This window comes from Rhinopithecus bieti, unplaced genomic scaffold (genome assembly GCF_001698545.2).
Source record: "Rhinopithecus bieti isolate Rb0 unplaced genomic scaffold, ASM169854v2 scaffold_3041, whole genome shotgun sequence".
Classification (NCBI taxonomy): Eukaryota; Metazoa; Chordata; class Mammalia; order Primates; family Cercopithecidae; genus Rhinopithecus; species Rhinopithecus bieti.
In genome coordinates this window covers 2,185,684-2,198,943 of record NW_016804262.1, presented here as the reverse complement: position 1 = coordinate 2,198,943, position 13,260 = coordinate 2,185,684, and the positions used below count along the sequence as shown (strand labels likewise).

At 46.0% G+C, this 13,260-nt stretch overlaps 1 protein-coding gene across 4 annotated transcripts in view; it reads right to left on the bottom strand.

The window, feature by feature from the left end:
* TDRD10 (tudor domain containing 10) overlaps positions 1–13,260 on the bottom strand; it is a 49,300-nt gene that overhangs the window by 22,940 nt on the left and 13,100 nt on the right. For 3 of the 4 annotated variants that reach the window (XM_017867473.1, XM_017867471.1, XM_017867472.1), the window contains exons 5-6: positions 4,938–5,008; positions 3,835–3,991 (exon numbers count right to left, since the gene is read on the bottom strand). The exons of the other annotated variant lie outside the window; for it this stretch is intronic. In XM_017867473.1, coding sequence (XP_017722962.1) covers positions 3,835–3,991; positions 4,938–5,008 — 228 coding nt within the window. The remainder of the gene's footprint in view (positions 1–3,834; positions 3,992–4,937; positions 5,009–13,260) is intronic. 4 annotated transcript variants of the gene reach the window in all.

The window sequence follows — 13,260 nt, the reverse complement described above, 5'->3', positions numbered from 1 at the left end:
CCCAAGAGGAAATAAAAAAGTGAGAGCCATGATTCTCTTTTCCAGTATCTGGTTCCGGCATGACACAACTTAACTCTCACCCCAAACAACTCTAAAACTGGACAAAATACAGGAACTCACCGTTTCCAGCATAGAACTAATGAGAGTAGATGGCAGAGGGCTGTTTCCTGAGCAAAGGAAAGCACATGAGCGCCACATTCACCGTGGCCTTCTGCCTGGGGACATTTTCCCAAACCACAGCAAAGGGAAACAGAGCCCGAGCAGAAAGTGGCTGTCTCACTGGGCAGCAACAGAGTTTGGGTGACAGGAATCTGGGGACAGAGGACCAGAGAGGGAAGAGCCACACAGAAATCCAAGGAATCTAGGTGCCTACCTCAGGTCCTTGGTTGAGGCCTAAGCTGTCCGTGGTGCAGGACAAGTACCAGGAGGCCTTAAAGAGAACAGCTGCTGTGAAGGTGGGGGAGAGGGCACTGAGAGAGGACACAGATGCCGGAGGTCTCACAGTGCTGGAGACAATGGAGTTCCAACCCAACAAGGGGGACAGACCTTGGCAAGCACCCGGAGCACTCACCTGAGATCCTACAAAAGCCAAGCCTTAGGAAAAATGATATTACCCAAGAAGAAGGCTCACAATGAAACATTCCAATCCTAACTATGACACACACACAAAAACCCTTAATAAGATAAAAGATCTGCTAGTAATTTAATCTTTGCTAGAAAAATTTCAATACCATTTAGAGGACAATAACATAAGTCTCCACGATACAGCATCCATAATGTCCAACATACAATAAAAAATTACTATAGGCTGGGTGCAGTGGCTCAGCTCATGGCTATAATCCCAGCACTTTGAGAGGCCAAGGTGGGCAGATCACTTAAGCCCAGGAGTTTGAGACCAGCCTGGGCAACATTACGAAATTCCATTTCTACAAAAAATACAAAAATTAGCCAGGCAAGGTGGTGCATGCCTGTAGTCCCAGCTACTAGGGAGGCTGAGGCAGAAGGATGGCTTGAGCCCAAGAGGTGAAGGTTGCAGTGAGCCGTGATTGAGCCACTGCACTCCAGCCTGGGTGACAGAGCAACAGCTTGTCTCAGGAAAAAACAAAAAACTATTTGTAAAAGGGCCTGAAAATTTTACCTGTAATCAAGGAATAAATGTCAATAGAAGCAGATTCACAAATGACTCAAATGTGGGAATTAGCAGAAAATGATTTTATAATAACTACAATAAAAATATTATCTTAAAAAAAGAGACAAAATAGGTGAAAAGATGAAAAAGTTCAGCAGATAAATGGAAAAAAAGAACCAAATGGAAGTTGAAAAATATCTAAAATGGAAAATTCATTAGATGGGCTTAAGAGCAGATTGGACATAGGAGGAGAAAAGATCAGATAATTCCAAAACAGGTCAGTTTGGAACAGTGGGAAAGCCTGTGACCATACACACATACTGAGACCAGTTAGCAAGGTTGTGTGAATGTCTTCAGGGGCTCAGACGGTGGGTTCAGAATAGGCAGAGGGCTGGCTTCAACTAGGATTGGTGTTCTGTAAGCTATAACCTAGTGAGAAAAGGGCAATGGAGTTGAAGATGTTTGAACTAAGGTAGTTATTGACTATAGAATTTAGGCTAAGAGGAAAATGAGAGAACAAAGAGAATATTGAATAATGAAGAAATGGTGGGGTCAGTGGACTTTGGGTGCCTATGTGTGCCAATGCATCAACTGTTAGACTGAGGCTATAGAGCCTTGCTACTAAAATGTGGTCCCAGAGCCCGCAGCATCAGCACCACCTGAAGCTTGTGCAAATTCCCAGGCCCTACCCTACATGTATTGAGTCAGAATCGCTAAGGCTAGGACTCAGAAAGCTGTGTTCATAAACTCTTTTGTTGATTCTGATGCTTGTTAAAGCTTGAGAACCATTCTTTCAGAGTAAGAGAGCTGCAAAGACTAGGAGACAGTGCAGAGTGGTATGCTTGAAATGGTTACAGTGATGACAAGGTCTGAAATACAGCTACGGGAATGAAAAACTGTGACTAAGTGGAAGAAAAGATCATTAAAGATACAATAATCCAGGTGGGGTGCAGTGGCTCATGCCTGTAATCCCAGCACTTAGGGAGGCTGAGGTGGGCAGAGCATTTGAGGTCAGGAAGGAGTTTGAGATCAGCCTGGTCAACGTGGTGAAACCCTGTCTCTACCAAAAAACACAAAAATTAGTCAGACATGGTGGTTCACACCTGTAGTCCCAGCTGAGGTGGGAGAATCCCTTGAACCTAGGAGGCAGACGTTGCAGTGAGCTGAGATCGCTCCACTGCACTCTAGACTGGGTGACAGAATGAGACCCTGTCTCAAAAAAAAAAAGATACAACGGTCCAGGAAGTAAGTGACTGGACTCTTAGACGAATCATCCATGTGGATGCTAAATTTGCATGATGATAAAACAGAAAGAAAATGAGCCAGAAGCAGAAGTTTTCGGTGAAGGGCATAACACAGAAGAGCAGACAACTGCTACTAGGAAGGTTTCTAAGCAGTATAGTCTGACAGTTTGCCCTTTCAAAGAGGGCTTAAGAGAGAAAGAAAGAGAAAGAGTTTGAAATTAGCAAAGGGAGTCACCTCTGACAATCTTTTTTTTTTTCCCTGTTTATAGAGATGGGGTCGTGCTATGTTGGCCAGGTTGGTCTCAAAGTTCTGACTTTAAGCCATCCTCCCGCCTCGGTCTCCCAGTGTTGGGATTACAGGTGTGAGCCATTGCGCCTGGCCCACCTCTGAAAATCTTATTGTAGTCAATAATTGGAAAATCTTATTGTAGTCAATAATTGTAACCCATCTCTCGGCCTCCACCTCCAACCTCTCTAGCTCTATGGCTGACCTTGTTAACTGCCAGCCATAGGCATGCTCTGCTTCCTTGCTGACAGAACCACAAGTTTAACAACAATGTGTCTATCTTTCAAAACTACATCTCTCAGCATCTGTGCACTTAAGGCCATGCGTTACAGGGACATCCAGTGAAACACAAGCAGAACTGTGGTCAGGGCTTCTGGAAAATGCACCTTTTAAGCGGACACAGGCCCCTTTGGCCCTCTGCTTCTCCCCTTCTTCCTTCCTAGAACCCTGATACCACCATGGAGGCCCCAGGGCAACCCTGGACTCCCTACCTCCTGACTTCGACAGGAAAGAAAAACAAATCGCTAATTTGTTTAAGCCACTATTGTTCAGATTTCCTCATATGTGCAGCCAAGTCAGCTTCTAGCCCTAACACTTCAGGCTCTGGAATGGGATCTTTTTCTCCTGGTTCACCTCTGTGTACCGAGAATGGGCCTTCCTCCTTTTGAGGGAAGTTCCCAGGGGTTAGTTATGGACCTTATCTTCTCCGCCTGCAGAGGCAGCCTCCACCATTAACTGCCCCTCATACCTCATATTTGGCAATGTTTATCTTCCTGCCAGGAAGAACTGGATTTTATTGACTTTTGTCTTATACTTCACACCAGCAGCCAGAACAAGGCTGTACAAACAGTAGACACTCAATGTCTGCTACATTAACAAGGAAAACCTAAATTTCAATATTCCAGGTTGAAAAAGCCCTTACTGAATTGCCTAATGACTCTTTTTATCCTTGCCAAAAATATAGTCTCCTTAATTTACAAATTCCAAGTTTTCTGCATCTGACCTTACTTCTGAATGTTAAAGGCCATAAAAGTTCCCTGATTTCACCCAAGACCCTGCCTGCTTCTCCACAGTCAGACTGGACTGGAGGTGGATGAAAGCACTGAAAGCAAAGTCAGCCACACTCCAAAGGGTGAAAAGGGAACGCCCCAGAGCAGAAAGGCCAGAAGACATACCAGTGGCACCCGGGGCTGCTGTGTCACATCAGGGGTCCTCTTGGAGGACCTTCTGCTTGTATTCACGAACAGTTTTCGCTTGTGGAAGAGTTTGCCATTCAGCTCCTGGATTGCAAGTGTCACTTTCTGCATGGAGCCCAGATCTACAAATGCAAAGCTGAAAAGGGAAGAGAGAGAGGGCGGCTTTGAGCACATCTCCAGAGAAGCCCAGAGCTGCAGGGAGGCACCAAGCCCAAGCTGGAAGGGCAGTGTCCTCTCTCTCTGCAGTGACAGAACACGAACAAGTAGGCTACAAGTATGTCTGGACTTGGGGCTGCACCACTGTGAGATACTGTCATGGGCCTCTAAGGAGCAGAAGAAATGAGCTGACTTTCACTATGCAGCATATGTCTATGACTTTGAGTTTCATTAATACTACTGCCCCAAAAGTTCAAAGCAAGCCAGCTGTGGTGGCTCACATCTACAATCCCAGCACTTTGGGAGGCCAAGACAGGAGGATCACTTGAGTCCAGGAGTTCCAGACCAGCCTGGGCAACATGACAAAACCCCATCTCTACAAAAAAATACAAAAATTAGCCAGATGTGGTGGTATACACCTGTAGTCCCAGCTACTTCGGAGGCTGAGGTGGGAGGATTGCTTGAGCCTGGGAGGCGGAAGTTGCAGTGAGCCGAGACTGTACCACAGCACTCCAGCCTGAGCAACAGAGCGAGACCTTGTCTCAAACAAACAAACGTTCAAACCACTTTTTACTGCCTTGAAAATAAGAAAGGGAAAATACAAGTAGGTCTGGTTTTCAGGAACAACTAAGGCTAAGGGTGGTATAGTAACTTATCTCAAGTCAGAAAACACAGCAAGGGCATGACCAAATATATACCCAGGTCTCTGGACTTCTAAGCCAGGACTGTGTTGATAAAGACAGTATTCGCTGCTGGGTCAGAAGGTTAAATATGGAAAGGGGGTTTCCCAAATATTCCTTTGCCAAGTCACAGTGGGTGTGGATGTGGCGGTTGCTGGGCTAGTCTGCAACGTGAGTGCATCACCAAAATGAACAGGGAGGAAAGGAGCTGCTTCCCAAAGAAAACAAAGGAAGAACAGTCATTACCATTTGCAGCCATTCTGGATTTTGTGGACATCAAGGGGGTTGAAGTCCTTTAGAAGGTACAGAATTTCTTCCTACAACACCAGGGTTTAAAAGAGAGAGACCCAGAGACATAACTTACAAACAGTTCTCAAGGTTTCAGATCCCCAGACAGCAAGTCTGGATCCAATTTAACCCATATTTAATGAGGATCTATTATGTGCTGTATGTGCCAGATTTTGTAGGATACACAAGAAAGGCCACAGCCCTGTCTTCAGTGAAGCTCAAGCAGGGATGCAGACAAGACAATCAAGTAAACAGACCGTTTCATCACTGCACATACAGCTGGCTATGGGTGCACACGTCCTGTCATTTAATCCAGATTTGGAGGGAAAGGAGGTGGTCAGGGCATGCTCCCAGGAGGAAGTGACTTCCGAAGCTTTGCAAGTACCTCCTCCTCACTGCTTCTCAACCCTGCCTGGCCTCTGCCCAGGGATATGGTTCCCTTCCTCTTCCCCAGACACTTCCCCACACCCTTCTTAACTCCTCTCCTAGTCTGCCCTCAGGCCATCTTCCTCACTCCATCCCCTGCTCCCCATCCTGCTCCACGAGCTTGGGTTGCTGTCTACACAAAGGCACCAACCTCCCCTGCTTTATGATAATGTCTACGCCACCCTGAGGCCTTTTTGAGCTACACCCTATTTTTTCTCTTTTCTGCCAAACTTGTAGAAAAAGCCGTCTCCACCTAATGCCTCCTTTCCTCCCTGCCCACTCCCTTCTGACTGCCTGCGCCAGGCTGGTTCCAGCCCTACTGAAATGCTTTCTTGCAGGTCACAGACGTGCGCTTGCTGCCCACTGTGATGGCTTCACTTCAGGCTTCAGCTCTTTCAACTCCTGCCTGTACCCCTCAATACTTCCTCCTTCCTTGGCTTCCCCACAAGAGTGTTAATGATTATAACATTTCACAACCACGATGAAAACCAATTTTTCTCTGGAAAACTCTATTTTGGAAAAAATTTATATTTATACCATCTTCCAAAGTCACTTTGTTGGCTCAAGAAAATAGAAATGCATTATGTATAACTCATTTTTCTCAGTCTTCATGTTTATATTATGTTTACATTCAAATTTTCTAATTTGCTTTATCTTAAATATTTAATGTTTATTACACATGAATCTACAAGATGCTGAGCAACAAGCAATTTGTGAGAACGAGCAATGTGTGCTTAGCATTTTCAGTTTACCAAGCACTTTTGTATCCTTTATTCCATTTGGTTTTCACAACCACCCTATAAAGTACACATTATTACTACACTCATTGCACAGAGGCATAAAATAAGGATCAGAGAGGTTAAATGATGTCTCTACAGCTATATAGCCAATTTAGAAACAGGACTTGAACTCCAGACTCTGAACTTCAAATCCTACATTTTTTTTTCCATTATATCGTGCAAAATCAGAGTTTTCTTCTCAGGTTTTACCATTACTAAAACAAAATAGAAAACTAATATTTTGGCAGGTATGAGGAAACCATAATCTTGGGCCAAATCCAGTCCACCACCTTTTTTTGTAAATAAAGTTTTACTGGAACACAGCCATGCACATCCATTCACTTATTGTCTACAGCTGCTTTCAGGTTACAATGGCCTTCAACCCATAAAGTATTTACTATGTGGCCGGGCACAGTGGCTCAAGCCTGAAATCCCAGCACTTTGGGAGGCTGAGGTAGATGGACTGCTTGAGTCCAGAAGTTCAAGACCAGCCTGGGCAACATGAGACCCTGTCTCTACAAAAAATACAAAAAATTAGCTGGGCATGGTGGTGCATGCCTGTAGTCCCAGTTACTCAGCAGGCTGAGGTGGGAGGATTGCTTGAGCCCAGAAGTAGAGGTTGCGGTGAGCTGAGATCATACCACTGCACTCTAGCCTGGGCAACACAGCAAGACCCTGTCTCAAAAAAAAAAAAAGGAAAACAAAACAATAAAAAGCATTTACTATCTGACCCTTTACAGAAAAAGTCTGCAAACCCTTGTGCCACAGCAGTGGTTCTCTATTCCGACTACAGACAACATTCAGTTGGGGAGTAAATACTTTTTCTCTTTTAATTACCAATGCAACACCTAGCCCACTCCAGGTATACAAAACCAGAATTGCTGGGGTTGGGACTAAGGCATCGGTGTTTCTTAAGAAGCTCCCCAGATGATTTCAATACACAGCCAAGATTGAAAACGAAAATGACTGTTCCATGGTTTCAGATTTAGGAAGCACGAGTTTCCAGAAAATATGCCTGAGGGTGAGAGAAGGATCTCCCTCGCTCCCCTCAACACACACACACAAATACTAAAAACCCAATGACATCTTTTCATCCGTGGAATTTCTTTTTTATTTTCTTTCTTTCTTTTTTTTTTTTTTTTTTGAGACAAGAGTTTTGCTCGTCGCCCAGGCTGGAGTGCAAAGGCGCAATCTCAGCTCACTGCAACCTCCACCTCCTGGGTTCAAGCAATTCTCCTGCCTCAGCCTCCCAAGTAGTTGGGATTATAGGCGCCCGCCACCATGCCCAGCTAATTTTTTGTGTTTTTAGTAGAGATGGTGTTTCACCATGTTGGTCAAGCTGGTCTTGAACTACTGACCTCAGGTGATCCGTCCGTCTCAGCTTCCCAAAGTGCTGGGATTACAGGCGTGAGCCACTGCGCCCGGCCCATCCATGGAATTTCAATCAGTGTTATCAGTGAGGGTGCCCCATCAGCAGATGCTGCTACAGTTGATAGTTATCACTAGGAATTTCTAAAATCTGAAAGTATGCCCTAATTTTGACATTTTTTCCTGCCCCTTAACAGTTTAATTTGTTTATTTAAAAATGTTTTGATCGGCTGGGCACGGTGGCTCACATGCCTGTAATCCCAGCACTTTGGGAGGCTGAGGCAGGCAGATCACAAGGTCAGGAGATCGAGACCATCCTGGCTAACACAGTGAAACCCCGTCTCTACTAAAAATCCAAAAAGAAATTAGCTGGGCATGGTGGCGGGCGCCTGTAGTCCCAGCTACTCAGAAGGCTGAGACAGGAGAATGGTGTGAACCTGGGAGGTGGAGCTTGCAGTGAGCCGAGATTGCGCCACTGCACTCCAGCCTGGGCGACAGAGCAAGATTCCACCTTGAAAAAAAAAAAAAAGGTTTTGATCAATCATAGATATGAAAGGAGGTTTGGCATTAAGCTAAAATTGCCTCATGCCCCGTAGGGAATTCTACATCTCATTTTAAATCATAAAAGTAACTTACCAGAACTTTTTAAATTACAAAGACATTGAATGTTTATTGTAGAATTTTTTTTAAAAAAACACAGATAAGCAAACTAGAAGTATTGTTCATAATCCTGCCACCAAAATATGAACACTGCACATCTACTATAAATATCATGAAATCATACTGTACCTTCTGCTTTGTAACCTATTTCACTTAAAGACACACCCCTTTCAGTCAATCACCACCAACCACATGGTTTAAAGGATCTATAGCCTGCTATTAGTTAGGGCACCACCACTGACTCTGTGCCAGACAGGCAGGAGATTACTGCAGTCACCTATGTGCTAAGTAATTTCATGCCAATCCAACTGGCAGCAATTTATCAGTTGGGCAACACCAAGCATTCATGACAGAGGAACCCTGTGCTGCTGGTGGGAGTGCCAGTCAGTCCCCTTCCTGGGGGGACTGTGAGGTCCAGCTGTGAGGACCATGCGGCCCTGATGCCCCACACCTAGGTACTGGCTCCAGAGGCACTCACACCTCGCACACCAATACGCATACAAGCCGTTTCACTGAAGCTCTGCTTAAGGTAGCAAAAACTAGGAAAATATTAGTTTGAACCATGTGAAATTGATGATTTTGCAGATTAAAAAAATGATCCAAGCCGGGCACGGTGGCTTAGGCCTGTAATCCCAGCACTTTGGGAGGCTGAGGTGGGCAGATCCCAAGGTCAGGAGTTCCAGACTAGCCTGACCAACACGTCTACTAAAAATACAAAATTAGCCAGGGATGGTGGCGGGTGCCTGTAATCCCAGCTACTTGGGAGGCTGAGGCAGTTCCTTAAACCCCGGGGGGCGGAGGTTGCAGTGAGCCGAGATTGCACCACTGCACTCCAGCCTGGGCAACAAGAGCGAAACTCTATCTCAAAAAAAAAAAAAGTCCAATACCAGCTATTTCATATGGTACAACCTAAGAACTGGAATGTCTATTTGCAGGTAAACACACTGTGGTAGGTTCATACAAAGGAATATTGTAACAGCCGAAATTACTGCCTAGAGCTGCACATGCCAACACGGACATGATCAAAGCAAGCCACAGACAAACATGCAGACAGAAGGTGAGGGATCAACAACCACCTGCCCAGCACCTCAGCTCCCTGCTTTCCAGGGAATACCCCAGACATGGTCATTCCCAATGCCTACCCCCAAATGACAGCTTTGAACCCCGCACTCTCTGACCCCCTCCTACCTTTGCCGCTCACACCTCTGGTTCTCCAACTCCTTTCCTCAGTACTGTGACCCTTCAGACTCCACCGCTTTCCACCCTCCTGCAAACTCCTGACTCTGACCCTTTTCTCCTAACCGTCCTGCCCCACCCGAACCTACAATGTTCTTGCTGTGCCTTTTTTTTTTTTTTTTAGTCGGGGTCTGGCTCTATTGCCCAGGCTGGAGTGCAGTGGCATGATCTTAGCTCACTACAGCCTCTGCCACCCAGGCTCAAGCCAACCTCCCACCTCAACCTCCCAAGTAACTGAGATTACAGGTGTGCGCCACCATGCCTGGCTTATTTCTGTATTTTTCATAGACACAGGGTTTTGTCATGTTGCTCAGGCTAATCTGAAACTCCTAACCTCAAGCAATCCACCTACCTGGGCCTCCCAAAGGGCTGGGATGACAGGCGTGAGCCACCGTGCAATGCTCCTGGCCCCCTGCTGTGCTCATTAACCAGCTTAGGTGCCTGGGTCTGTCACTGCAATCACTACCTGGTGTTCAGTACTTCATGGCATTCCTACTACCTATTCCTCATCATCAGCCCCCTACTCTCCCAGAAAAAACTACCATACATACTTTGCACATCCTTTCTATTCAGCAGAGAACCCTGATTTTTATTTCACTAAGAGAAGCAACCAAAGGGGAACTTTCATTCTCCCACCACCCCCGCATCTGTACTCATCCCTCTATGTGGAAGACCTCTCTCTGCCCCCATCCCTTCCTTCCCACCTTCTCGAGGCCTCTGCTGCTAAATCAGCTCCTCTCTTTCCAGCATCAGTTTCCCTCTCCATTGGATGAGTATACGAATTCACTGTGTTAATACTTATTACACATAACATCTCAGACCCCCTACACCCCTCCAGCTACCACTCCATCTTCCTGCTCTTCTTTTTGACTAAAATCCTTGAAAAAGTCATCTACGCTATCTTCACTTCCTCTTACTCTTTCATTCAAAAGATACTTATTAGGTGCCCACTCTGTGCTAGAAATGTGTTAGCTGCAGAAAGCAGAGCCCTCCTGGGCTCACCTTTTATGGGGAAGAGATCATCACTAAGAGGAGTAAGTAGCAGGTGGCAGGGCATGGTGGCTCATGCCTGTAATCCCAGCACTTTTGGAGGCTGAGGCAGGCCTGAGGTCTAAGCCTGAGGTCAGGAGTTTGAGATCAGCCTGGCCAACATGGTGAAATCCCGTCTCTACTAAAAAATACAAAAATTAACTGGGTGTGGTGGTGGGTGCCTGTAATCCCAGCTACTCGAGAGGCTGAGGCAGGAGAATCGCTTGAACCCAGGAGGCGGAGGTGGCAGTGAGTCAAGATCGCACTATTGCATTCCAGCCTGGGTGACAAGAGCGAAATTCCATCTCAAAAAATAAAAAAATAAGAGGAGTAAGTAGCAGGTGTGGTGAGTTCGATGGTGGAAAGTATTAAGGAGACATAGAGCAGGAAGGACAGGAAGAATGGGGGCTGCAACTGAGGGAGAAGAGCCAGGGAGGGCCTCTGAGAAGGCCAGCTCCAAAGCAGAGCAGTGAGCAGAGAGGAAACTGCAGGTGCAAGGCCCTATGGCAGGTTCTGGGCTGAGCAAGGAGGCCAGAGAAACTGCTGTGGAGCAAACAAGGAAGAAGGCAGGAGCGAGGCAGGCACAGGGAGTGGTTCACGCAAGGCCACAAGGGACTCTGCTCTTCCTAAATAAGAAGGGAAGCCACTGGAGGCTTCTAAGTGGAGCGGGGCCAAGACCTGCTTGCCACTTTATGGGGTCACTCTGGCTGCTATGTTAAGATTAGACTGCAGGGAAGCAGGGCAGAAGCAAGAAGAGCGGGCTGGGTGCGGTGGCTCATATCTGTAATCCCAGCACTTTGGGAGGCTGAGGCAGGCAGATCACTTGAGCCCAGGAGTTTGAGACCAACCTGAGCAACACGGCGAACTCCCATCATAAAAATTAGCCAGAGGCTGAGCGCGGTGGCTCACTCCTATAATCCCAGCACTCTGGGAAGCCAAAGTGGGCGGATCATTTGAGGTCAGGTGTTCGAGACCAGCCTGGCCAACATGGTGAAGCCCCGTCTCTACTAAAAACACAAAAATTAGCCAGGCGTGGTAGTGCACGCCTGTAACCCCAGCTACACGGGAGGCTGAGGCAGGAAAATCGCTTGAATCCAACAGGCAGAGGTTGCAGTGAGCCAAGATCATGCCACTGTACTCCAGCCTGGGCAACAGAGTAAGGCTTCGTGTCAAAAAAATAAATACATAAATAAATAAATAAGCCGGGTATGGTGATGTGTGCCTGTGGTACCAGCTACATGGGAGACCGAGGTAGAAGGCTTGCTTGGGCCTGCATTCTAGCCTGGGTAACAGAGCAAGACCCTGTCTCAAAAAAAAAAAGACAAATGAACTAAGATCCCTGGCAGTAATCCAGATGGGACAGCAGTGGGTTGGCCGGGGTGCAAGCAGTGGTGTGACAATAGGTGCCAGGTTCTGGATGTAGGTAATTTTTTTTGTTATAAAATAATTCCAAACATACACAGAAGTAGAGAGTACAATAAACTCCCACAAGTCCATCACCATGCTTCAACCAGCACCCCCATTCCGTGTGTTTCCCATCTCTCCACCCCTTATTCACCAGTGTCTTAGAGAATCCCGGGCATTCTGTCATCTCACCCTTAAATACTTTAGCCTACTCCTCAAAGAGGCATTTTCTCACTAGACACACCATTATCAAGCTAAGAAAAATAATGTCTTACTATCAACAGGTAAACCTCACCAATTGTCTCAGAAATGTCTTTTTGTGGTTGTTTTGTCCAAAACAGGATCAAGACAAAGGCTACTCATTGTATTTCACTGTCATTTCTAAGTCTCTTCTATTTTATTTTATTTTTGAGGCAGAATCTTGCTCTGGTCACCCAGGCTGGAATGCAGTGGTGTGACCTCAGCTCGCTGCAACCTCTGCCTCCCAGGTTCAAACAATTCTCCTGTCTCAGCCTCCCGAGTAGCTGGAATTACAGGTACCCACCACCATGTCTGGCTAATTTTTGTATTTTTAGTAGAGATGGGGTTTCACCATATTGGTCAGGGTGGTCTCAAACTCCTGACCTCAGGCAATCCACCTATCTTGGCCTCCCAAAGTGCTGGGATTACAGGCATAAGCCATCACACCCAGTCCCTAAATCTCTTCCAAATCTCCTTAAATCTCTATCAGATCTACTTCAATTTTTCCACAACTGACTTGTTCTGGAAATCAGGTCAGCTGTTCTATAGACAAGAGTGCTACTGCTTTATGGCGGCATTATTACTTTTTTATTTTTTATTTTTTTAGGTTTTCTTTTTATTATACTTTTAAGTTCTAGGGTACATGTGCACAACGTGCAGGTTTGTTACATATGTATACATGTGCCATGTTGGTGTGCAGCACCCATCAACTCGTCAGCACCCTTCAACTCGTCATTTACATCAGATATAACTCCCAGGGCCATCCCGCCCCCCTACCGCCTCCCCACAACAGGCCCCAGTGTGTGATGTTCCCCTTCCCATGTCCAAGTGATCTCAATGTTCAATTCCCACCTATGAGTGAGAACATGCGGTGTTTGGTTTTCTGTTCTTGCGATAGTTTGCTGAGAATGATGGTTTCCAGCTGCATCCATGTCTCTACAAAGGACACAAACTCATCCTTTTTTATGGCTGCATAGTATTCCATGGTATATATGTGCCACATTTTCTTAATCCAGTCTGTCACTGATGGACATTTGGGTTGATTCCAAGTCTTTGCTATTGTGAATAGTGCCACAATAAACATACGTGTGCATGTGTCTTTATAGCAGCATGATTTATAATCCTTTGGGTATATACCC